General features: G+C 44.3%; 1 protein-coding gene across 3 annotated transcripts in view; it reads right to left on the bottom strand.

The window, feature by feature from the left end:
- The window catches only part of MTM1 (myotubularin 1), a 98,510-nt gene that overhangs the window by 56,107 nt on the left and 17,186 nt on the right, over positions 1-25,217 (bottom strand). For 2 of the 3 annotated variants that reach the window (XM_082376119.1, XM_082376120.1), the window contains exons 2-4: positions 19,583-19,655; positions 16,898-16,970; positions 15,117-15,211 (exon numbers count right to left, since the gene is read on the bottom strand). In XM_082376119.1, coding sequence (XP_082232245.1) covers positions 15,117-15,211; positions 16,898-16,970; positions 19,583-19,645 — 231 coding nt within the window. In that variant the 5' untranslated portion in view covers positions 19,646-19,655. The remainder of the gene's footprint in view (positions 1-15,116; positions 15,212-16,897; positions 16,971-19,582; positions 19,656-25,217) is intronic. The other variant, XM_082376121.1, reaches the window with a different exon arrangement.

Genomic DNA, 25,217 nt, shown 5'->3' with positions numbered 1-25,217 from the left:
AGCTTCGGTAACTGGCTTAGTAACTACAGGGAAGGGTTGAGATTCAAGCCAAGGTCTGGGAACATATATCAAAAGAACCATAAAAATGGTCCTACCCTTTGACTCCATAATTGCACTCCTAAGACCTTATCTTACAGCTGTGGAGCAACAGGAGGAAAAGCTACATGCGTGAAGATGCTCGATAGAGCCAGAGGTGGTCATTGGGGCGAAGAAAATTAGTCAGTCAACTTGATGGAATAAGCACGCAGCTACTAAAATAATTATGGTACATGGAAAAATAAGTTTAAGTGCAAAAAAGCAGCATACAAAATACACTGTGACGACAATAATGTAAAATATATATTCATATGGACAGAGATAGAAAGGGCTACACAAATTTTTTAAGCCAATATCTTCTTTAATGCTCTGTTAGATGACTTTGCTAACAAATATTTTAAAAGCTGCTTATTGAGTTTTTGTTCTTTAAAAGACGTCCTCTGGGGGGAATACAAATAAAGTTAATTTATTCTTTTACTTTAAATGCTTCTCTTTAAAACACAATACAACAAACTAAGCATCTCTTCACAAAATATAAATATAGCTCATGGGTGTTCTAGAAATTTAAAAAGTATAAGACTGTGGTGTATCCATGCCATGGGATACTACTGCTCAGCCACAAAAATGAATGAACTATGGATACCCGCAACGACCCGGAAGAATCTTAAGGGCATCATGCTGAGTGGATAAAGCCAATCTCAAAAGGTGCTGTATGGTTCCATTTATATCATTCTTGAAATGACGAAGTTTTAGAGCTGGAGAACACAGAAGCGGCTGCCGGGGCTGAACGGAAGGAGGGCGTGGCTATAAAGGGAGCATAAAGGCTACAAAGGGAGTTCTGTAGCAAGAGAAGAGTCGCATATTTTGACTGGTGGTGGTGGTGACATGAATTCACACATGGCAGCAGATGTCACTGAACGGTATGCAAAAACACGCCAAAAATGAGTGCATGCAAAAACTGGTGAAAGTCAAGTACAGAGTCTTAGTTAACTATACTGTGCCATTCAATGTCCTGGTTTTGACAAAGCAGTGCAGTTATTAGAGAAGCGGGGTGATGGGTACCCAGGAACTCTCTGAACTATTTTTCCAAGTTCTTGAGAGTACATAATTATTTCAAAATAAAGTTTAAAAAGTGTGAGAGTATGGCTATCGTGGTGAAGAGAAAAGAGCACAAACTCTAAAGTTGGACAAAATTGCTTCCAATCTGAGTTCTGACATTTATTAACTGGATGACTTTGGCAAGCTACTGTACCTCTCAGCCACATTTACCTGTAAAATAGGCATGATTAGAGATAATGGACTTAAAGTAACTGGCATGGTGCCCAGTACATGGTAGCTAGATAACAATGCAAGTTATTATTATTATTATTATTATTATTATTATTATTATTATTATTATAGCAAAGACTATCTTAGTATGTGAAAGACATAACTGTGCTCTGCAAATATAGTGGATCAGTATGCTGTAGCAAGTAGTTACAGGGCTTTCTGTTTGTACCTATAAGGAGGCATCTTTTAGCTGGCGCCATGCGGTGAGACCCCTCACTCCATGACTGAATTCCAAATGCTTAGAGATTAAAGACACTACTTAGTAACCATCTACATATGTAGCTGAATATTATAATGTATTTACTTCTCAATATAATCTAGTTATTAAAAATATACTATCAAGGGACTTCCCTGGTGGTCCAATGGTTAAGAATCCACCTTCCAACGCAGGAGATGCAGGTTTGATCCCTGGTTCGATCCCTGGGTAAGATCCCACATGCTGCAGGGCAACTAAGCCTGCGTGCTGCAACTACTGAGCTCGCGTGCTCTAGAGCCCACATGCCACAACTAGAGAAGCCCGCAGGCCACAGTGAAGACCCAGTGCAGACAAAATTTAAAAAAAAAAAAGATATTAAAAAAAATACTATCAGGCTTCCCTGGTGGCACAGTGGTTAAGAATCTGCCTGCCAATGCAGGGGACACGGGTTCGAGTCCTGGTCCAGGAGGATCCCACATGCCGCGGAGCAACTAAGCCCGTGCGCCACAACTACTGAGCCTGAGCTCTAGAGCCCACGAGCCACAACTGCTGAGCCCGCATGCCGCAACTACTGAGGCCCGCACGCCTAGAGCCCGTGCTCTGCAACAAGAGAAGCCACCACAATAAGAAGCCCACATACTGCAACGAAGAGCAGCCCCCGCTCGCCACAGCTAGAGAAAGCCCACGTGCAGCAACGAAGACCCAATGCAGCCAAAAAGAAATAAAAATAATAATAATAATAAAATACTATCAAGCAGTCTGTTACTATGCTTAGATTATATTGAAATTTACGAGTATCAATTCAACTGTACTCCTAAATATCAAACTTGTACCTAAAAATACATAGAGTAGACAATAAATGAAAGTCTGATATCCTAATATCAAGATGGAAGCAAGAATGCAAATTTAAAAAGCAGAAGGATTAGAAGTGAGTGAGACCTTACTGTTCTTTGTCCCTGCAGCGAGAAAATTCCTATAGCTCTGATTACCCTGACCCAACACATACCAGAAAATGGGACACCGAGGAGAACCAGCCGGCTCCTGACCAAAGGCACCCAGAGTCTAATGAGGCTAACCTGCCACATTCTCCCCGAATGACAGGTTCAAGATCAGATAACCCAGCAAGCCCAACTGGAAGATCCAGGAATAGGAAAATTAGCTTTACTCTCTAGAAACCTGAGTCATCACTATCTAAGTATCATTAAATATTTAAGGATTCCCAAAGGTCCATTCTAACTCAAAATCTATTCCTCTGTACCTGTACGTATCTAAAATAGCTGATTAGTAAATGTAACAGCTTAAAAGATGCAATCATTTGCCTTCTCTCTCGAGTGCATACTGAGTAACAGAAACTACTGGATGCTAGGGACCACGGAGAGAAATAAGATGTAGGTGCTGCCCTCACAGAGCTCAAGGCCCAGTCTGGGAAACGAGACACATGTACCCAAATAGCCACAATGCTAGGTTGTAAGTGCCAAGAGCCATTTAAAAAAATCCAGATGAAGTGGAACGGGAGGTCAGAGGGCAGGACGATTTCTTCCTGATGGGGTCACAGGATGGCTCTGCTGTGATGGCAACGTTAAAGATGATCCTTAAAGGGTGGAATAACAGCAGCTGGAGACTGGCCTTCCAAAAACAGGTAACAGTGACAGTGGCTACACGTGTGGGAAAGCATGGGAATTTTATTTTAAAAAAACAAAAACAAAAGCAAATGGGCCAGGTTTAAGATCAGGTGGCAAGGGAATCCCCTGGGGAGTACCCCAGGGCTTGAATCAGGGTGACTGGGATCTGGGAAACGTGTCCTGGGCAGAGGACTGCAATGACGTAATGCTGCCGTATGCACATGCATCTGGCAGCGCTGAGTGCTCCGCACCAGCACAGGGAGGGTCCACCCATTCCCTGCAGTCCTGGAAGCTAATGTTTCAGTGCAAGTGAGAGGATCACCAGGAGGATCTGAAAGTGGAGAGTGTCCGCGGTGGAAAGCAAAAGAAGGAGGTGAGCCATAGGGAAGAATCACAGAGGCAGGCCCAAGTGTCTGGGACAACGGTGGTCCCACCAAGAGACATGAAGGGCATAGGAGGGGGTTTTGGAGAAAGATTAACATTGTGAATTTTAGACACACTGGGTTTGAGTGTCTAAACACACTGGGTTTGGAATCTAAAAAAAAAAAAAAAAAAAAAAAAAAAGAAAAGAGGCTTCCCTGGTGGCGCAGTGGTTGAGAATCTGCCTGCCAATGCAGGGGACACGGGTTCGAGCCCTGGTCTGGGAGGATCCCACAGGCCGCGGAGCAACTGGGCCCGTGAGCCACAACTACTGAGCCTGCGCCTCTGGAGCCTGTGCTCTGCAACAAGAGAGGCCGCGATAGTGAGAGGCCTACGCACCGCGATGAAGAGTGCCCCCACTTACCGCAACTGGAGAGAGCCCTAGCACAGAAACGAAGACCCAACATAGCAATCAATCAATCAATAAATAAATCTTAAAAAAACAATAAAAAATAAAAAAAATAAACTAAAATAAAGCAGAACAGCGACTAAGACCTCATGGAAAGAGCTGCACGCCTCCCTTTCTGTGCGGCTACTCAGGGACTTACCTCGAGGCCAGTACTCACATTGAGTTTCCCTTTAGCTCTAGAGCGTGGCAGGATGAGCTCCACCCCGGCCATCGAAGCACCCGGCTTACCTAGAGAAAACTCATTTTCTTCCCAGAGCCATGCCTACAGTGGCTAGTGGCCTGTCAACAGCAGTCAATTTCAAGTAGCTTCAAGGCAGCATGAATGGAGCTTTCAAAATGGGAAAGCAAGGCTACTTCCATCAGGCCCCCATTTCCACGGGCACACGCAGCATACATCCCTGTGCTTTCTAACAAGTCCAAAGAGACACTGGTTACCCAGTGGTTCCTTCCCTGAATCAACTCCTCGAAGCAGGGTGTTCTGCATCTAGTGAACTGCCTCAACCAAGGAAATCCCCAGCTAGGCCTCCGGGCCCGTGGCTCTTCAAAAGCCTGCAGTGTTACCCGAGGAACTGGGCTTTAGTTGCAGTCGGAACGCAAGCCGACATTCTCCTGGAGGCAGGGTGACTTCAGACAGGGGGTCCCAGATGGAATACGAAGCCGAGTGTTTTTCTCAGTGCAGCTCAGACTAGGGCAATGAGTCAGACTTGCACGGCATGTTGGACCTGCTAGAACGGTGTTCGTGGACCTGTGGGAGTGCTGGGGAAATCAAGCTGTCCCAAGAAAGATTGCAGTCTGTTGCTCTACACTCGGCATACACAGAGTGGCTCCGAAGGGCTACGGGCCTGGATGTGGCTTAGCAGGCCCATGGGGGCCTGAGGGTACTCAGTGTTCTTGCAGGGAATAGGGTGCCCACGCGAGGCTCCTAGATGTCCTGCAAAGCGTACTGACGTTAAAATAATGCAGAGCAACGGCTACGGCCTCCTGGAAACTGCTGCACGCCTCCGCTTCTGCATGGCAATTCAGGGCCTTACCTCGAGACAACTGCTCACGCTGAGTGTCCCGTTAGCGACACAGCATGGTAGGATGCTGACTTTCTCCTCGAGCAGAGTGACTTCAGGTACGAGGTCCTCGAAGAATCCTAAGCAGAGTGTTTTCTCATGGCAGCTCAGACGGGGGCCATGACGAACACTTCCATGGTACGTCGCACTGGCTAGAAATGCGGTCCTGAGGCTGTTCCAGTGCTCTGGAAATGTAGCTTTCCTTAAGGAACGAGCAGTGTGTTGCCCATCACTCGGCATACACAGAGGGTCTCCGAGGGACCGACCTTTGGGCCTCGATGTTGCTCAGCAGGCCCACAGGGGTCTGGAGGTACTCACTGATCTTGGAGGGAAAATGATGCACACCCGAGGGGCCTAGGAGTCCTGAAAAGGGTACTTCCTTTAAAATAAAGCAGAACAGGGGCTTCCCTGGTGGCGCAGTGGTTGAGAATCTGTCTGCCAACGCAGGGTACACGGGTTCGAGCCCTGGACTGGGAGGATCCCACAGGACGTGGAGCAACTGGGCCCGTGAGCCACAACTACTGAGCCTGCGCGTCTGGAGCCTGTGCTCCGCAACAGGAGAGGCCGCGATGGTGAGAGGCCCGCGCACTGCGATGAAGAGTGGCCCCCGCTTGCCGCAACTAGAGAAAGCCCTCGCACAGAAACGAAGACCCAACACAGCCATAAATAAATAAATAAAAATTAAAAAAAAAAAAGAATCCCTGCTCCTTGAAAAAAAAATAGAAAAAAAATAATAAAGTGAAAAAAAATAAAAATAAACACCCTGCGTTTGACTGATAATCAAGTACAGATATCCAGGAGGCAGCTGGAAATGCAGAAGTGCAAGATCCCAAAGGCCCCTCAAACTCAAAATGCCCAGAACTAAGCACATGATGTTTCTGTCTCCAAACTACATCTTCCTATCTCAGTGGCTAGCACTCCATCCGTCCAGTGACAAAAGCTGGAAACCTACAAGTCATCCTTGACATTCCCTTTTCCACTAGGCTTAATCCAATCTCCATGTTTACTTCTTAAATCCATCTTGAATCTGTCCGCCTCTCTCCAATTCTACCAGCAACTTCTCTGGGCCACTGGAATAGACGCAGGGGTCTCTTTGCATCTACTTCTGCTCCCTTACAGTCTGCCCACCGCACAGCAGTCCAGGTCATCTTCTACAGAAGTAAATCTGATGCTACCATCCCTCTGCTTAAACCATTTCCAAAGCTTTTCATTGCTCAACTCTAAAAACCTAAATCCTTAACGGGGTCTACAAGGCCTAGGTCATCTGGCCACTACCCAACTCTCCTGCTCACCCCTTGCTGTTCTCCCAACCCCCAACCCAGCCACACCATCACTTTTTCATGCTCCCTTTGGTCCCAGCTCCTCTCCTGTGCTGTTCTCTCAGCTTACTGTCTCCGACCCAGTCCACGCCAAGCATCTAGGGAACTGCTATTCATTCTTCAGACCATGGGTCAAGCATCATTTTCTCAGGACAATTTCCCAGGCTCCTCAAACGACTGCCCTCCTGTGCCGCTCCCAGGCAACACTTAGCATAGCCTGTTGTTACACCCTGGTGTGATTATCTGATTCATGTCTGTCAGTCCCACCGGAACCTAAAGCTTCATGAGGGCGACACCGTGTCTGTTGTGCGTGCCACTCTATCCCAGTGCCTGGCATGGTGCTTGGCACACAGCAGGCTCTCAAATAGTGAATAAAGAATGAAAGGTCGGGTCTGGCGCTATAGAGTTGGAAAGCAACTGACAAGTGAGAAAGAAGAGGGTAAGGACAGGGGAAATAGACATTTAGGGGGTGGGAAGGAGAAATGAACTGCAATAAAGGCAAAAGGACGCATGGAGAAAAGGACAAAGAAAGCGGCAGTAAGCAACAATACTGACTGATCACTGCAGAGAAGGTAAAGAGCTGAGAGTCTACCAAGGTCTACAGAACTGAGCAGCCAGAGAGGAGCTTTAACAGGGCGCATAAGCCAGGCCATGAGAGGTGACGGAGTTAACAGTCCGGAAGCAGAAGCAGCGTGTGTGCACTCATTTTTTAATGTTACCAGGTGTGATAGGTCAGATTTCTGAAGCTCATAGTTTACAGAAAGAGTCATGAAAATCAATCTGTGAATACAGTGTTTTAGAGTATTTTTAGTTAAAAAATTTTTTTTTGCTCAAAGCATGAAACCTTTGTGTCCTCAGAAGTGTAATGTAGTGGTTTGGGGGAAATGGAGATGGAATAGGGAGAGGATAACCTTCATATTCTTTGTCTCTTTTCCACCTCTTTCCATGAGCCCCTTAGTATCTCCATTTCTTCTCTCAGAGGCACCACTGCCCTCCCAGTGCCTCACTTTTTTTTTGAATAATATTTTCTTTCCCACTTTTTTCCTTATCTGTTTTTCTCCCATTTTGTTTCAGGCCTTCTTCTATTTTTTTGTAAACATAATTTAATGTTATTTCCATTCCATATTTAGCTTGTATATTTGTATACCTAATGAATGGTAGATTTTTGGTTGAATAATAATACATTTATGTAAACTTGGCATTTTATATTCAGCTCCTCTTAGCCTTAAAGCAATCCGAAAAAGTAGATACTGTATGTCTGTTTTATAGATGAGGAACTGAGTCTGAGAGAGAATAAGTAACTTGTGAAAGACCACATAGGTAATATATATATCAAAATTCACGCTTTTTTTCCACAACATCACATTCCACTCTTAGAAGAAAAAAAAAAAAAAGAGGCTGAGGGCTTCCCTGGTGGCGCAGTGGTTAAGAACCGCCTGCCAGTGCAGGGGACACGGGTGAGAGCCCTGGTACGGGAAGATCCCATATGCTGCAGAGCAACTAAGCCCGTGCACCACAACTACCGAGCCTGCGCTCTAGAGCCCGTGAGCCACAACTACTGAGCCCACGTGCCACAACCAGTGAAGCCCGTGCACCTAGAGCTCGTGCTCCGCAACAAGACAAGCTACCGCAATGAGAAGCCTGCGCACCGCAACGAAGAGTAGCCCCCGCTCGCCGCAACTAGAGAAAGCCCGCGCGCAGCAACAAAGACCCAACACAGACAAAACATAAATAATAAATAAATTAAAAAAAAAAAGTCTAGCAAGGAAGGGGAAGAAAGAGGATGGTATTGTAGTATCAGGGTAGCAGGGATGCAAGAAGGTGTTTTAAAATAAAGAGACTTGAGCAGGTCTGCGGGCTGGGGAGCCAATGAAAATGACACACGTTAAGACACAGAGTAACCGGTGGGGCACTAGGGCTCCAGAGGGACTCGAAGCAGAAAGGCTCGCTTTGTAAAAGAAGACATCTAGTTCCTTCCTCTGAGATGGCAGAGGAGGAGGAAAGGAATTTATGGGAGCTCAGCGAGGATGACTTTTAACTTTGCAACAAAGCAAGAGATGAGGTCTGCAAAGGAGCTCAGAGGGGTCTGTCACTGGTGTGGTGGGGAATGTGATGAGAAGTCGATCTGAGATGGAGAGAATTGCCAAAGCAGCCACGAGCCCCTTTCTGAGGTCTGAAAACCCGAACTTGTAGTGGAGCTAAATCATCACTTAAATCCACTGTGTGACTTTCAACAGGAGGGCTCAGTAGCGCACAGCCTCTCGAGCTTGGTGACTGGCAAATTGGGAATGGATGGCAACAAGGGGCAAGGGGACCTGGGGTATCAGCAGGGACTGTTTTAACCTGAAGATCTCCGTCGTTTTGCAGCAGCAAAATAAAAGAGACGATTTAAGACTGAAATTTAAAAGAAAACCTAGAGTACAGATCCTACGTTCCCACTGACACTCCTACTTACAGACACTCTAGGATGTTTTATTATTATAGTCTTTTTAGCATTATTTCACCTCTTTTAAAATGAAAAAAGGTGCTAACTCCATTAGACGGAAGGAACTAAAAAAGGACAACGTTGAAAAGTTTCCAACGTATTTTTTTGAAAAGAAAAATACTATAGGAACCCTTTTTGTTCATGCTTGTGATGAAGTGGAAGGCAATACAGGTCTGCCACTCGTGTCAGATGCCAGCTCTTGGGTGGTACGGTACCTCGCACCTGCCCAATGCTCATTTCAGAACCAGATATTTGAGAGGCAGAAACGAGGGCCATCCATCCACCTTGATTCTCCAAGTCCTGTCTCCGCGCTGGTAAATCATCAAAAAAGCAAAGTCAACAGACCCCATCATGCTAGTCACTCCCAGAAATACCTTTACCCAGTAAAAGTTAACATGTGTTCTGTCCTTAAAGAGAGTCTTGAATGGTATTCAAGAATCTTTAGGTAATCCTCTGCCTAAAGAATGAAAGCACTACGGTCCTACCTCTTAGAGGAAACCCTAATGACAAATTTCTCCTTGAATTTAATCCAGGAAGAACGTACTGTTTCCGACTGTCAGATAATGCAAAGTGTACACACGACACGCTGCTCATCCCACCAGCAGTGCTAAGGGTTATCATCTGCTCATATGTGCATCTCCGGAACTCCATTCTATTTTTAAAGAGGGGTTTGTGGAATGACCGGGAGTGAGACCTAGGAACTTTCAGATGGTATCTACCACTGATGGGGAGGGGGGAAAGGATTTCTTCAGCTTGCGGGGTAGATCCACAGGTGTTTATGTTATTCTTTACAAACTTTCTATGTTAAATATTTCAAAACAATTTTTTAAAAAGTGGGGGTGTGAATGGCAGAGATGGGTGGGGATGAATATGTATGAGTTCTAGTGGAGAAAACAGCCAGGGCAGAGAAGCGGAGGGCCGGTTTAGGGAACAGTGAGTAGGCCACCTGTGCCAGCATGCGGGGTGTACAGAGGAGAGAGGTGGGGAGGCGACTCAGGGCTGAGCTGCAGAGGACCAAGAACACTGAGGAATCTGAAATGAGGGAGGAAAGGAGCCACTGAGAGTTTCCAAGTGGGGGGCAGGGAGAATGTCTGTAAGAATGTCTGTGGGAGCCAGAGAGAACGCAGTGGGGAGAAGACGCCGGCAGGGATGGGACAATGAAGACTGCAGAGGAGAACGGAGGAGGGGGGAGGAGGTGACTCCACGGTGACTAGAAGAAGAGTAGCACCATCTAGAGAAGCAAGAACACCCAAAGAAGGAAGTGGCAGGGAGAAAAAGCAGGAGAGTTTTGGCTCGGCCGTGCACCTGGGATGCCAGGTGGAAAGTCAAGGGATCCCCAGCAGGTAGTGAGAAAGGAGAAGCTGGGGCCCGAAGAAAGGTCGGTGCTAGAAAACCAGGACCGGGCTGGGGGGATTAGGGAAGGGGCCGGGTGGCGGCTGCTTTGCCCGGCAGCTGCTGTCAGATGGGCTGAGTGCGTGGGCAAGAGCTCGGCAGGCTCTAAGGAGCTTTGCTGACACACAATGCTAACTGGAGAGAAGCGAGTGCAGCCGGGAAGTGGAGGAAGCCGTGGGGAGAATGAATAGAGAGAAGTGTGCTGAGGGCCCGGGAGCTGGAGAAGCTTCCACCAGGGAGTGGAAGGGGGAGTGAAAGCAGGAGCAAGAGGGGGACCGTCTCCACAGCCTCTGTTCTCGCCGGGGCTCCCAGCGACCTCCCCATGGCCACCCTCCGGGGCCTCTGTTCCTTCTTTATCTCACTGACCCTTGCAACATTTCACTCCCTTGTCCACTGCCTTCCTTCTAGAGATTTCGCTCTTCTCCCCACTTCCACCAAAGCCTTGTCTTACAAGCCTGCCCTCTGCTCTGACTGCGGCTTCTTCCCCTCCCCGCCCCGGAGAGCCGGGCCCCCTGTGGCTCCCTCCGCAGCTGCATCTCTGTTGGCCGTTTGGTCCCCTCAGGTAACCCTGTGGCTAGACCCGGGTGTTACGGACACCCGTACGCTCATCACTTCAGCAGCTTCAGACTCGTGTTTCCAATGGCTCCTGAGCCATTTCCACTTCGCACTCACGCAGCTGTAAGTCTGCACATTCAGACTTGTCCCCCGGGGGCTCAGCTCCAGCCCACTCCTTCTCCTGTGATGTCTATTCCCACGAATGGGAGCGGCTGCAACCACTCAAGCCCAGAACCACAGGGGTGATCACTGCTGACTCCCAACTCCAAATGCCACCCAGATCCTCCTGCCTGGCTCACGGCTGTTCCCTCCTTTCTACTGCAACGTGGGCTTGATTAGGACCTGCTCGCCTGGAAAACAGAGATAACTTCCTGGATGGTCTCCCCGCCTCCAGTCTCCCCCTCCCCCAATCTGTCACACACGCTGCGACCCGACTTCCCTTCCTGAAACGCATGTGTCGTTCCCCACGTGACACGCACACTGCTGAATGGTGACTGATGACATGCTAGAGGCTGGCTAGGCTTCCAGCTTCGTCTGCTCCCTTCCCCTCCACACTCCTGTTCCAGCACACGCCTCCGCCCCTGCCGCAGTACACAGGCCCCTCCATAGCACTGGACCCGCAACGTGCAAAAGCGCCCTATAGAGCCTCCTCCCTCTCTCCCTCCTGTCCGGGAAATGGTCCCCCTTCTTCGAGACTTGGTTCGAACATCACCTCGTCTACAAGACATTCTGTGACTCAGCATATAGCTAACCCGCCTCTCCCTTGTAACCTCATGGCACGATGCACCCGCCGTGGGCTCTGCCACACGACACCACACCTGCTCGTCTCCGTGTCGCGCACCCGGCACCGTGGCAGACTCACCCGGGTGCTCAGTGAGTGTCTCTGGGATAAGGATACGGCCGCATGAATGAACAAAGGGTTAATCTGTCTTCCTCACCCACCACAGCGCCTGAGCCCGAAGTATTCCTGCGAGGGAAACTGGAAGCGGTCTTGCCCCCGGGGAGTCCACAGATGACAGAGTATTACAGGCCTAAATGGCCCTACTGGAGTCACGAGATCGAACGCAAGCCAAACCCCTCAAGGTCAAAAGGCGGCTATGGGATTTCTCAAAGCCAAACGCAACGGTGGTGTTCGGGACCACCAGGTCTCGCCACTAGTGAAGGCCAGAGAGCGTGACAAATAAATACGGCTGAATTCCTTCCCTGCCAGGCGCCACGCTCCATCCTCGGCCTCACGGCTTGGCTGCGAACAGACACAAAGCATCCCCGGCCTCGGACGGACGGGAACGAGGCAAAGCAGTGAAATATACAAAATAGGAGGCAGTGGCAAGTGCTCAGGAGAAACAAATAAACACGAAAGGGGGAGAGGAGGAGGGGGAGGGGTTTGGGACCTTTAGAGCCCGTGGGCAGGGGAGGTTTCCCAGCGGTAAGTGTGAACATGGGGACACGAACACAGAGAAGGAGTGAGGCCTTCGGCGGAAGCTGGCGAAGCCTCCAGGGAGGACGTGATTTTTGAGGTGGGTTCTGAGGGACGAGAGGGCATCCAGGCACAGTGAAAACAGCCCAGAAGGGCCTCAGGTGCTGGGAAGAGGGCCGGGGCTTTGTGCAGCTGGACAACAGCACGGGGAGAAGCGGTGTGAGTCGAGGCAAGGGAAGTCAGAAGGATTTTTCTGCCACACGAAGGAAAGTGGATTTTACGCTGCGGGCAATGCGGATCCAACAAGAGTTTTCAGACTGCGAAGTATGCTGCTCAGAGTGGAGGGGGCAGACCCCAAAGGACGCCCAGGGGAAGAAGGCCGCGTGACAGTCCAAAGACCACGGTGCGTCTACTGCCCGGGACATCGGGGGCAGGCAACCTGCCCTTGACACCTGACGAAACAGGACAGCTGACTCCCGAGGCAGGCCGTGCTCCCACTGCAGTGTTTACATACCTGAACCACACAGGTGTCCGCTTCAAAAGGCCAGTGAGATGGCGGCTCTTTGTCAAACACATGAGAGACATTCACATTTTGCAGCAGAATCCACAATTAATGTTCTTATTTAGGACTTTGAGATACACTATAGTGACTATGTTTTGAGGCTTCTGCATAACCACCCAAAGGGCTTGCTTTATATGATGTTTTCTGCCATTAGCTGCTTGTTTTTAAACTTGGACTAAACGATGTGGCCACTCGGTCAAAATATTTATGTAAAACTTGGTGGAAGAAGAAAAAGATTAGCAGTCAGTGTCAAATGGGCATTTTATTCACCCACTCCGCGCTAATCCCTGGCCTCTGGAGTGCCGTATGAAAACGAAATAAATAAAGCTGACCAAGTGCTCGCCCAATTACAAAAGTAATGTATGCTCACGCCAAGTGGGAGGAGGAAAACAAAAGCATACATAATTCCACCGTCCAACTATCGCAAGTACTAAACCTTTTGGTGTATTTCTTTCTGGTCTCTTTTCGACAGATAGTTTTTGTTTGGTTTCCACAGTTGAGATCACAGAACAGACACAATCTTGTCACGGCACCGCAGTTTAAATAATTTCCCCAGTTCATCACCAGTGACAGCACGAAATGGAACCGGGCATGTGTGGCTGGTCAACAACTTGCTCTAATTCGATTTTTGACGATTCTCGCATATATTAGCATAAAATCTCTCAGTGTGTCCCAATTTGACACTTGGAAGCTGTACAGAATGAGTCTCACTTTGGCTGGCCATATTATATTGTACAGTACAGTAGAGTATAATATAATATTATATAATGTTATATTATACTTTTGTTAGTTCAGCCTACAGGTATGTTAACTTTTTAACCAATCCCATCCAACTACTGGATCAAATAAGCTTGAGCCCCTGTAAAGACAGACCTCTTCCATCCTTCACCAATACAACTGGTTTTTATGAAGTAAATGTTATCTACACTAAATTTTACATTAGCAGTTTCACTCCAATATCTTAGCCGATTAAGACTACTTCAAACCCCTTCCCCTTCCCTTTAACCCCCTTCCAAGTTAAAGGCTTGATACCAGTTACACAGTCTGTCAATAATACTCCCAACGGGTTTCTTTCTTTCCTGGGTACGTAATCATCTGTTCAAATGATAAATTCTACAATTGTTGCCAACTGTTGCCAATGGTTGACATCCAGCTCACTGTTCTGTTAATTTCCAGAATCTTCTTTCACATTCTGGAAAACTAAAACATTTGTTCAGCTCCAGTCTTGCTTAGAAGCCTGAAGAGAGTCACATAAATAAAATGCCCAATCTCAGGACCATGGGGGTCTAGGAACACTACAGAAGTGGGCTCCCACAGCTAAGGCAATAAAAGTAATAAACAGCATTTTTCAGAATTTGGACACAAAGATGAACATAATTTTTTAAAAATCAAAAGGTGCAAACTAATCTAGATTAGAACTGTCCTGAAGAAATTCTGAGGCAAAAGCAGTAAAACAAAAGCTAGATTCCCCCAACACTCTCAACATCTCCTGCGTTTAAGCTGATGTTGGACTCCTCTTCCACGTGCCCCGGACCTATTTATCCCTCCTCGGTCCAGCCCATCAAAATACAGCTGCCCCTTCAGGCTGGCCTGGGCAACGGCAACCCACCACATCCACCACAGGCCCTTCTGGGACAGCCTCAGCAGCTGTTCATTCATTCTTTCCCTTCTGGAGCATCTCGTCTCCATCACATTGTTCCATCAATGGAACATTCCTTGAAATACCATGGCAAACATCTTATGGCCGTGGAATGAAAAGGTAGAGTAGCACTAAGCCACACCATAGTCATCCTAGTTCTAAACTGCTACCTGGTGTTCTGTAATTGAACACTTGGAAAGTTCTAGAGCAGTGGGCCTTAACAAGGGATTCACATCAGATTCACACAGATCAGCATCCTCATCTGTGGTGTTTTAAAAAATGACCGCTGTGCCTGGACCACAAGCCTGAACACTCGGATGCAGTACATCATGGCATCCGTAGTGGCTGCTAAGCGCCGCAAGTGGTTCTCATCGGTGCTTCTGGTAAAGAACCACTGTTCTACACCTAACTAACTTCTCCAAACTAGCAAATGGGTACAGTTACAAAACTCCCCTCCCCAGATCATCAAGGACAAAACTTATTTTAATTCACTCTATTCCTACATATACAGGTGTTAGTGTGAAATGAGCTTTGCATAAGCCAAAAATTAAGAGTTGAGAAGCAAATATACCCCCATGTTAATCTGATCCACAGTCAATCTTGCAAGGCAGAAGAGAAACAGTTTAGCATTATCTTTAACAGTTAGGGTCATCTTTATGGTCTTAGATTCTACTTACCATTTCCAAACTTCTTAAATAAAGACGATAATTTGTGATGTAAACTCTTCCCTTAATGGGGCCATTGAAAGGACATATGTAAATAACTTCTTTGTCTATTAAGATAAAAAAAGTACCCTAAAATAATGGAAATATATACCAAGATACACAACAAATGGCACTAATTTAATATAAACTATTTGGCTAAGAATAACTACAATTTGAAAAAAAGGTCACTGAAAAGGCCTAAAGCAAGCACTGGCAATGCTTCTACATTACCATGCTAGGTCGAATGGGGCTGCCACTACCTAGGGACAAGGTGATAACAGCTGGAGAGCAGAAGTGAAAGAGGGTACTGACGCTGCTCCCCTCAGGTGGTTGTCAAGGTAACTCGTGAACTGCAGACTTCAACCAGAGGATGGCAATTCATGTAGGACAGTCTCACGGACTCACCACCAGATCGGCTTTGAGGTCTGCCAAACCTCTAGTCACACAAAACATCATGATGTTTTTAATAAATGAACGTCAGCAGTAGAAATGTTTAGATAGTCTATTCTTTCTCTTTTAATAGGCCAGAGAAGAGTGGAGCTAGATTCATTTCACATATTAAGTAAGATGAAACAGATGGCCAAGAAATTAGTACATCTTTGGTAGAATCAAACAAAAGGAGAAACTAAATCAGGAGAGTTGAGCTGTTATAATAAAATATATCTTTGTCTTATCTTTCAAGGATGTCCTTGAATGTGTTAATGGCATTTGTTTATTTGTTTATTTATCTATTTATTTATTCATAGTAATTTTGAAATTCCTTTCTCCTCAGGTGCTAAATGAAGAACACCCAGTAAGGCTACTTCATGCTCATTCAGTCAGTTACTACCTCAGTGAAGGTTCTGGCACTGATACAGAGCACCAAAACTTTATATATGAAGACCATCAAAAGTAAGCTATCCTCTTTGTTCTTATCCAGAAATTGGGATGGACACACGCCACCAGTTTCCTTTTCAAGACTAGGATCACGTGTGCAAGTCCGTGGACATGGAATAGTTTCTCATGGTGCATGGCTAACTCATTCACACAGGTACCACGTCTATGACCTTAATCTGATTAGCATCATGCTTTCGGCCATTTAAGCTAAACAACCCAGATCTTAGTCAATAAAACGAAAGGTTCTCTGAAACAATGGTAACTGTATCATCACCAAATGGGAATCTGAGAGGGGGGCGTCGACTCTGATAAAAAATGTGAATGCCCACAACATGAGCACTTCGCTTAGAAGCTGTCAGGTGCTTCTGGATTCTTAAGCCAGAACGATCTAGTCTTTCCAAAGTAGATACCTTCCTCGTAATATGAATTTATAATGAAGAAAGTAAGTCAACAATCAGAATGTTACATCAACATTACTAACTTCGGCTATCTGGCAAACGAAAGGTATTTTAAACCACTGTGGTCTCCTATATTTCAAAGAAGAGAATACTTGGACTTTAAGCCTCCAAGTTGAGGCATTTTAAAGCATACATCATAGACTGGAAAACCTTAATACCATTTTGTTCTTATCACCTCAAACCATAAGAGCTTATAGCTCCAATAAGAGACTTTCGAGAGATAATCCACATTTTTTTTCCAAAATAATTCTGTCTTTGGTACAGAGAAGAAAAATATCACTATCCTGGAGAGCATGAAGCTCTTGAGAGAACTCTTTGATCAAGAAATGTAACTTCTAAAGAGTCAGTGGGATTGAAGCCACTTGATCCTGCTGGACCTCTCATCAATGTACAAAAATCCTAACTTCACAGGCTCCTTACCAGTGATGCGGGTTTCTCCTGGAAGTCGAGGAAGAGCCTCACCGATATCCCGATTAACTCCATCCCTAGAAGTCTGGAAACAAAATGGTGCCATCAGGAGTAATGACATTACATTTGCACAGGATTTTAAGCAACCAAACAGAAATATCGTTTTCAAAGAAAAAAATTAGAGAAATAGTGACCATTATAGAAAATTGGCACAGAAAATCAAAACGACTAAAAAATACAACTTAGCATTCAACATTCATTAGCTGTGTTAACTTTCAGTCTGTAAATAACATTAGCACGCTTTTCAATGATATTAATTAAACACCCCTTCAAGCACTTTACAGTTAACAGTGTTCAGGAAAGTGATAAAAAGTAAATACTAAGTGTATTCTATAGATACACATATACTGTGGCAGCTTTTTTTTTTCATATTAAATATTTAGTCCTATTTTGTTGAGAGAAGGAATGAAAACTTGATTTCAATGGGGCCTTAACTGAGCAACAGTAATTACAGCATCTTCTCACGACACCAGAAAATAACAGTCACTATACACTGGGTTTCCTATTTTATTAAGATCTTTCTTCATGTAGGTGACAAGATAAGAGGACGGGGTGGCCTGTCATTGAACTTTTGAGCCAACAGGGGCCTTGGGAACCATCTACACACAAATTCTTCATGTGGCTTTACTACGTCTCTAGGCCTCCTGGCTTTACAGGTATCCCCATGCATGGTCCTCATTCAATCACCGCAGCCGCTCTGCCAGGCAGGCAAAGTATTAGCCACTAAAAGTGAAGGTGAGTTCTGAGAGGCTCACTTGCCGTGTGACTTGGATGCCTGGGAAAGGGGTCTTTCAATCTATTCAGCTGCCCCAGCAGCTCAGTGGCAGGCACATCACTAACAGCTGTTTGGGCAAAAGGTTTTCTCATTGCTGTTCTTCATTCATTTTTTTCTAGTTGTTTTCCAAAGTCACGCTGCAATTATTTCATGTACGAAGCTAGTAATCCTTGCCTCAAAGGAGTTTCGTGAATATTAAGTGAAACAAACTGCACAAGCACACTTCAGAGAATTACCAAGGGCTATGCAAATGTAAAGTATTCTGAAACAAGAGAAATGCGGCTTGTGTATTTAGGTGAGGGATAAGCTGTCAAAGAGGGGGGGCTCTGCTGGATTTTTCATGGTTTTAGTCTTTTTATTCAGGTACAAAATGAAAATTCCTAGCTAATTTTCAATATGTTTTAGTGCTTGTAAGCTAAGCATTTCATAAATCGGAGGGTAAGGCAAACTGTTCCCAGCCAGGAATGCCTTCTTCAATGAGGAGCAAAAACCACACGTTTTATATAAACGATAAGACTGGAAAGAAATTATCATCCTCCTTTAACACTGCCTCAAACTAAAAACAAGTATAACGAGCAAATTTAATATTCATACAGCCTTTAAATACCACAGCTCTGGGTCAGGAGAAGAAAGCGTAATTCAGCCACAACATAAGGGAAACAAATGTCTGATTAACACAGGAAAACATGGGATTAACAGAAGATGTACTTTCACAGTAGAGTAACGTTACACAAGGACTTACAATTACCTTCTTGAAGTTACTCTTGTGTTTAGAACTGATCCTTGTACCATAATAATACTAAAATACAATAAAGACTTTTATAATTTGGGGATGAAAAGGTCCTTACAAACATGACACCAAAAGCAGAAAATGTAAGAAAAGACTGATGATGTGGTTACATAAAAATTTAAAACTCTGTATTTCAAACTCCAAACACCATAAATAAAAGGCTAACAGTAAACTAGGAAAAAGTCTTATATGTTATTATATGTATTATAAAGAATAATATATATTATAAAGAGTTGATCGTCATAATTTATAAAGAACGCTTATAAATCAACAGAAAAGGATCCCCCAAACACCCCAAAACACAAATAGGCAAAGGACACAGACAGCCACTTCACAAAAGAATTACAAATGGACAAGAAACACACCTTTAAAAAAAAACCAAAAAAAAAAGGTACCCTTGTTAGTACTCAAGGAAATACAAATTAAAAGACACTAGTTGGCTCCCTTCTGATTGCTTGGGTATCTCTCTACACTGCTTGTGGATGTGTAAATGAACCTCTCTGGTGGATAGTTGGTAATCTGTATCAAAAGCCTTAAAGGGCCATGAATAAAGCTTATTTAAAATTCCTTCTTTCCAATAGTTGTTCCAATATCTCCCTCTAATTACGCAATTTCTCCTTGACACCTGGAACCATTTTCTGTTAATGTTGTATTTGTTTTGGTCCTATAACTCTTTTATCCTCATAATTAGAAAATAACACCAATATTTAGGAAGGTGTTAACAGCCTGTTCAGCGGGCCCTGGCTTCCAATCTCTCCTTCAGAAAGCTTTCAGGGGCAAGAGATTGCCTAGTATCTTAAATGAAACACTGGAAGTAGTTCACAAGTCAGAGGTTCTCAAAAATGAAGTTATGTGAAAGGATTTACAAACAAAACTCACTGAACACACATAAGGTAATCAGTCTTCTACTGAACAAGGTGGGTTAATAAAACCACATGTATCACAGAATTTACATTATGTGAATAAATAATGAAATTAATAATTCAAGAAACCCAGAATAAGCACCTAATATTCAAATACGAAAGGAGAAATGAGAGAAAGAGGTACAGATAAATCTGAAAACTCAACTTACCCTCTTAATAGACTCATTCTCCAAGGAGTGTGAATTATATTTAGAAGTCGGTGCAGAGGCCATACTGGAAACTCTACCAAGAAAGACAACATTCAATATCAATGGAATTGTATGCAATTTCAAACATATTGCAATTGAGAACAAACAGGAGTACGCTTGACAGGCCCTATTTCCCTCGTAGTCTCCGGTGGGAATGAGACACACGAAGGATCAACCACAACACAGCTCATGGGAAAGAGCTCCGATGAAGGTGCAGGGAACCGTGGAGGAACAGAGAAGGGGGAGCTCAGCAGAAGACACCACACATGTTCCCGGAATTTTTATTCCTAGCCTTCAAACTGTCATGGGAGAAAACTTAATGTTTACTAATTGTGCAACAGGCTTCAAATTTCCACATTTCTTAATTTTTAAAGACAGTTAAGAGGCAGCCAGGCAGAGTGATAAAAAGGGGAGACTGCTGAACTCACACTTCTTTCCCCTTTAATAATTCTGTTTTCTCTAAATTAAGGCAAGTTAAAGTGGCATGGATTTGATGGAAATCAAAGTAGTAAGATTTGATTTAATCAGCATTTTCTAGGGAAAGTATATACTTCACTTAAATAAGGCATATTCATCACAATTCAGACATAAATGAAACCATCATATTCAGAATACATACAATACCTTGGTAACCCAGGGGTTTATTTAGACTTTTGAAGATGATAGCAACAACAGGAAACTAAGTAGTGCTTTGGTTAGTTTATTTATCAAAGTTAATGACACAGAGAGATACATATGAAGTCACTGGTGGTTAAACCATATCCAATTCAGCAAGGTGATTGTGGATATTTATAGGATCTTTTTTGCCAGGCTCATTAAAAGACCAACCACTCACTAACAAAATCTGGCATGGAGAACATTACCACCCCTTGGCACAAAACCTAGTGATTTGATAGCTGTGCACTGCTGCTCAATGTCCTTAAGTAAGGCCTGAGAGGTGACAAAAGATGCAGATGAGGGTACCCATCAGGACAAAGAGGCAGCAAGATGGCCAGGTGAGAACAATCTTACAAGATTAGCACCGCCAGGCTTCCTCCACCAGAGCTCAGCTCTCCAAGGGCAAGGCTGGGGGTCCATTTGGGTCACGGCAATCTCCTGGCACACGATGACACTCATAACTACTTGATGAACGAATGACTGATTATGTGCAAAACACACACTATTGTGAAACATGATGATGCTCTGAGCTTGTGTATCAGTTCACCAAATCCCAGAACACCGGAACTAGGAAACTACTGCAGACGCTTCAACATGAACACTTAGGGCAAAATAAAATACTTCTTTATAGAAAGGAATACTAAACTTAAAGGACCTGAAACTATTAAGAGGTAGCACGACCTAAAATTAGAAATAACTTTTTAAAAAAGATTAATGAATAACTCTCGAATGAATTAAATGCAGACAAAATAGTTCAGACAATATAGCCTTGAAAAACCTCTCTAATTGTAAATTCAAATCCAGTCAAAATAACCCATTATTCTCTGAGACAGCAGAACGGATGAGATGGACTGGATAGAGCAAGTCAGATGTTTCTGCCCTGAAATTATTCTACTGACTAAACAATATTATATATTTGGGGGATTTTCATCAGGAACGGATATAAAATTACTTTTAGTAATCAGATGCTATAATATTTAAAATGTTTTTATCATATAAGTCAATGTCTTCAAACACATGTTAAATTATTACTGTCAGGTCAACGTAAGACATTTCAAATGCTGGGTTACGTAATCAACTCGGTCTTCACGGTCCTGTTTATAAACCATAAAAGAAAGATGAGTCTTCCTGTTTTCATCAATCCTCATTTAAAAACTTCAATTTAAAATGAACTAAATAGGGACTTCCCTGGTGGTCCAGTGGCTAGGACTCCGTGCTCCCAATACAGGCGGCCTGGGTTCAATCCCTGGTCAGGGAACTAGAGCCCGCACGCCACAACTAAGAGTTCACATGCTGCAATTAAAGATCCCGCACACTGCAACTAAGACCTGGCGCAGCCAAATAAATAAATATTTTAAAAAAATAAATAACATGAACTAAATATAACAGAGGGAAGTCCTCCTTTTCCCCTTATTTTTAACTATCTGATTGAGCTATAACTCACATACTATATAACACACCCCTTTCAAGTGAACAATTGAACAGTTTTAAGTATATGCAGAATTGCACAACCATCACCACAATCGGTTTTAGAACATTTTCATCACTTCCCCCGAAAAACCCCATACCCATTAGTAGTCACTTATCACTCCCCATTCCCCCAGCCCCTATCACATATTTGCTTTCTATCTCTATAGATTTGACCATTCTGGACATTTCATATAAACAGAATCAAATAATATGCAGTCTTTATGTCTAAAGCCCTCATTTTTAGAGTTACCCTAGAAAACGCTACTATTAAAAGCTGGATTGAGTACAAAGCTGAGAAATCCAAGGGTCTGGGTAACATGGGTTAGTTCCATGATGAGGTTTGCTTTCAAATGTCATCAGTGAGCCTCTCTTTGTTGAAAGGTTGCAACAGACCCTTGAAATGTACAGGAGCTGGAGCAGCCTGACACTGAACAGCACAGGTACTGAGCCGACTCCATTCAAATCCCGACTGTGCAATTCACTATTTGACCTTGGGTAGATTATTTCACTTCTCTGGGCTTCAGTTGCTATTATCTCTATCTTACTACAGGATAGTTGGGCAAAATGAAGTAATACACATGAAGGGCTTAGAACAGTACATGATATATTTGCTAACAAATTATTAGCGTCCTTTTCAACAATGAAAGGATAATAACTGAATGCTGACGCCACAACCAATTCTTCTACAAATTAGGTCTGACCCTAGAAATACTAGGAAGAAAGTTAACTACCACAGGGATAGTGCGTGGCCAGTGGTGATCTACCTATAAAGCTTCTCTTGAAAAAGTACATGGAGGGACTTCCTTGGTGGCACAGTGGTTAAGAATCCGCCTGCCAATGCAAGGGGACAGGGGTTCGATCCCTGGTCCGGGAAGATCCCACATACTGCGGAGCAACTAAGCCCATGCGCCACAGCTACTGAAGTCTGTGCTTCAAGAGCCCACGAGCCACAACTACTGAGCCCGTGTGCCACAACTACTGAAGCCCACACACCTAGAGCCCGTGCTCTGCAACAAGAGAAGCCACCGCAATGAGAAATCTGCACACCACAATAGAGTAGCCCCCGCTCGCCACAACTAGAGAAAGCCCGCGCGCAGCAACAAAGACCCAGCGCAGCCAAAAATAAATAAATAAATAAATAAATAAATAAATAAATAAATAAATAAATAAATAAATAAATTTATATTAAAAAAAAAAAGTACATGGAAATACTGTCTCATTTGGACCCTGGGAAGCAGTGCAGAGCTGTGGAAAATGTACTAGACGGGTGAGTGCAGGCCCTGAGCTGTCTCTAATATCCATATCTTCATCTATAAAATATCTCTGTTGGTCTAAATGGGGTTCAATAATAATTAGAAGCTATAGTAAAGTTTACAAAAGTCAGCTACCCTTTTGGTTATAGTGTATTTTGCCCCAAACCCCTAAAGATCAAGCTTCAATCCTTTTAATTTTAAAAAACATTGAATTTGGGCTACCTTGGCTTTAAGTGAAAATTGAAACTTAATTCCCTATATATATGCTAATTTCAGGAATCTAACCAAAGGTAGACTTCTACGTTTTTTGATCCTGAAAAAAACTTTTGCGATGATTTAAGCCCAGTCTTCTCCTATTACAGAGAAGATGACAGGAAAGCCTAGAGAGGGCAGGACAAGACCCCAGCGTTGAGTCAGTGGCAGGACCAGCTCTAGCTGACGTCTCCTAACACGGCAGTATCCTTTCCACCCAGGGAAAAGTGTGTCCAAGTGATCTCTATTTTTCAAGAAACCAGGTTGGATGAGACTGGTCCCAGTCTCAGTAGAGAAGGAGTTTTAGAGTAAGAAACATAGTTAGGAAAACTCATCTAGGCAAGCAATCTCTGAGACCTCCCCCCCAAACCCCTTCAAATAAAGCTACATAAAGGTGGCATTATTTAAAAAATCAAATTTTAAAGTCACAACATGGCCTCAATTGTGTCTCTCTTTAAATTCAAGCCAACTAACCTCAATGGTCTCACGGTATCTCCCTCTCTGTCCCTCCGTGTGTCCCTTCACCTCTCTTCCCCCTCTCCCTCTGTCTTCTGTCTCCCTCCTCTCTTTCTCTCTCTGCCCCTCTCTCTCCCTCTGTCTCCTTTCCCTACCACTTACCACCTTTCAGATAATCTGTTGCTACTGTCCACCCCACACACCAGAATACAAGCTCCCACCAGAATACAAGCCCCTACCAGAATACAAGCTCCCACCAGAATACAAGCCCCTACCAGAATACGAGCCCCCAGCAGATGAGGATTCTGGTCTGTTTTACTTAATGCTGCAAGTTACAGCACCTGGTAGTGCCTGGCACCCAGTAGGTACTTAATAGGTATTCATTAAATGAATGAATGAACTGGGCTTTAATAAAGACTTGGCCAAAAAACTTAACTGTTGTTTGCCCAGTATTTCACTTAAGCCAGAAATTTATGCAAGCTTAAAAAAAGGGTAAAACCAATCCTTGGCTAATCAAGGTGCTCAAGGCACCATGGCTCTGCGCAGCAGGATGGCATTAACTTCTGGCGCCTTGAAGCACCATAAGGAACTTGCACCAAAAAGAACCTACCATCCTGCACTACAGACTTTACAATGGAATAGATATTTCAAATTAAGGTACAAAGACCTCTTCCCCCAAGCCCTTCTTCCAGACTAAGAAACTGATCCCCTCTCCACTGCATATGAAAAATAGGATTTCACAAAACACCTGCGGCAGACGTAACTATAAACGCTCTCAAATAAATAAGGACCATTTTTACCCTTACTGGAAACATCTAAAAGCAGTAGAATTAGAAAATAAATTTGACCTCCACCTCATTGGGCCTTTGCAAGCAAAATCTAAACTCCAAGGGGAGCTCAGTTGCCATGGTCACCGATTTACAATCGATGGCCCTTGATTAGGGGTTTTCCCGCACTTTCCGTGTACAAACAGTGACGAAAGGCACACAGGCCTTCCTCTTTGGATTTTACGCGCTGTGCTTTCTTACTCTGTGTTGCTGTTTAAATGAAGTTTACAGGTGATCTCTCTCTGGAGGCTCCCTTGAGAGCTGTGGGAACCTACCCAGTCTGCAAACCAACTTCAAAAGGCTGCCAGCGAGCAAGAAGTCCTGCACAAGCAGCCTCTGAGTCCAGAATTCCAAGTCTTTCGAAGGGAGCTTTCTTTACTTGGAAGTCTGTTTTGAAAAAAATGCCAAATACTCAGGGCAGAGCTGCTCAGTACTCCCAGACCCAATGCTCCCCTTGTTATAAAACAAAGTTGTGCAAAGCCCCTTTGGCTAGCCTGCAGTGAAAGTCAGGGATATTATCAAACCAACCACAATTTTAAAAATCATCAATCTAATGCCTGAGCTCCAGGATAAAGGAGAAATATAATAAAAGGACAGTGATTTATAATAACGTATTTTTCAATACAAATTACACTAAAAACAAAAACACCCCCGTTTCCAATTTGGCCTCTAGGGGGAGTT

Source organism: Balaenoptera borealis (genome assembly GCF_965194805.1).
Source record: "Balaenoptera borealis genome assembly, chromosome: X".
Taxonomy (NCBI): domain Eukaryota; kingdom Metazoa; phylum Chordata; class Mammalia; order Artiodactyla; family Balaenopteridae; genus Balaenoptera; species Balaenoptera borealis.
Note: the sequence above shows the minus strand (reverse complement) of the source record. Positions and strands in the feature narration are given on the sequence as shown.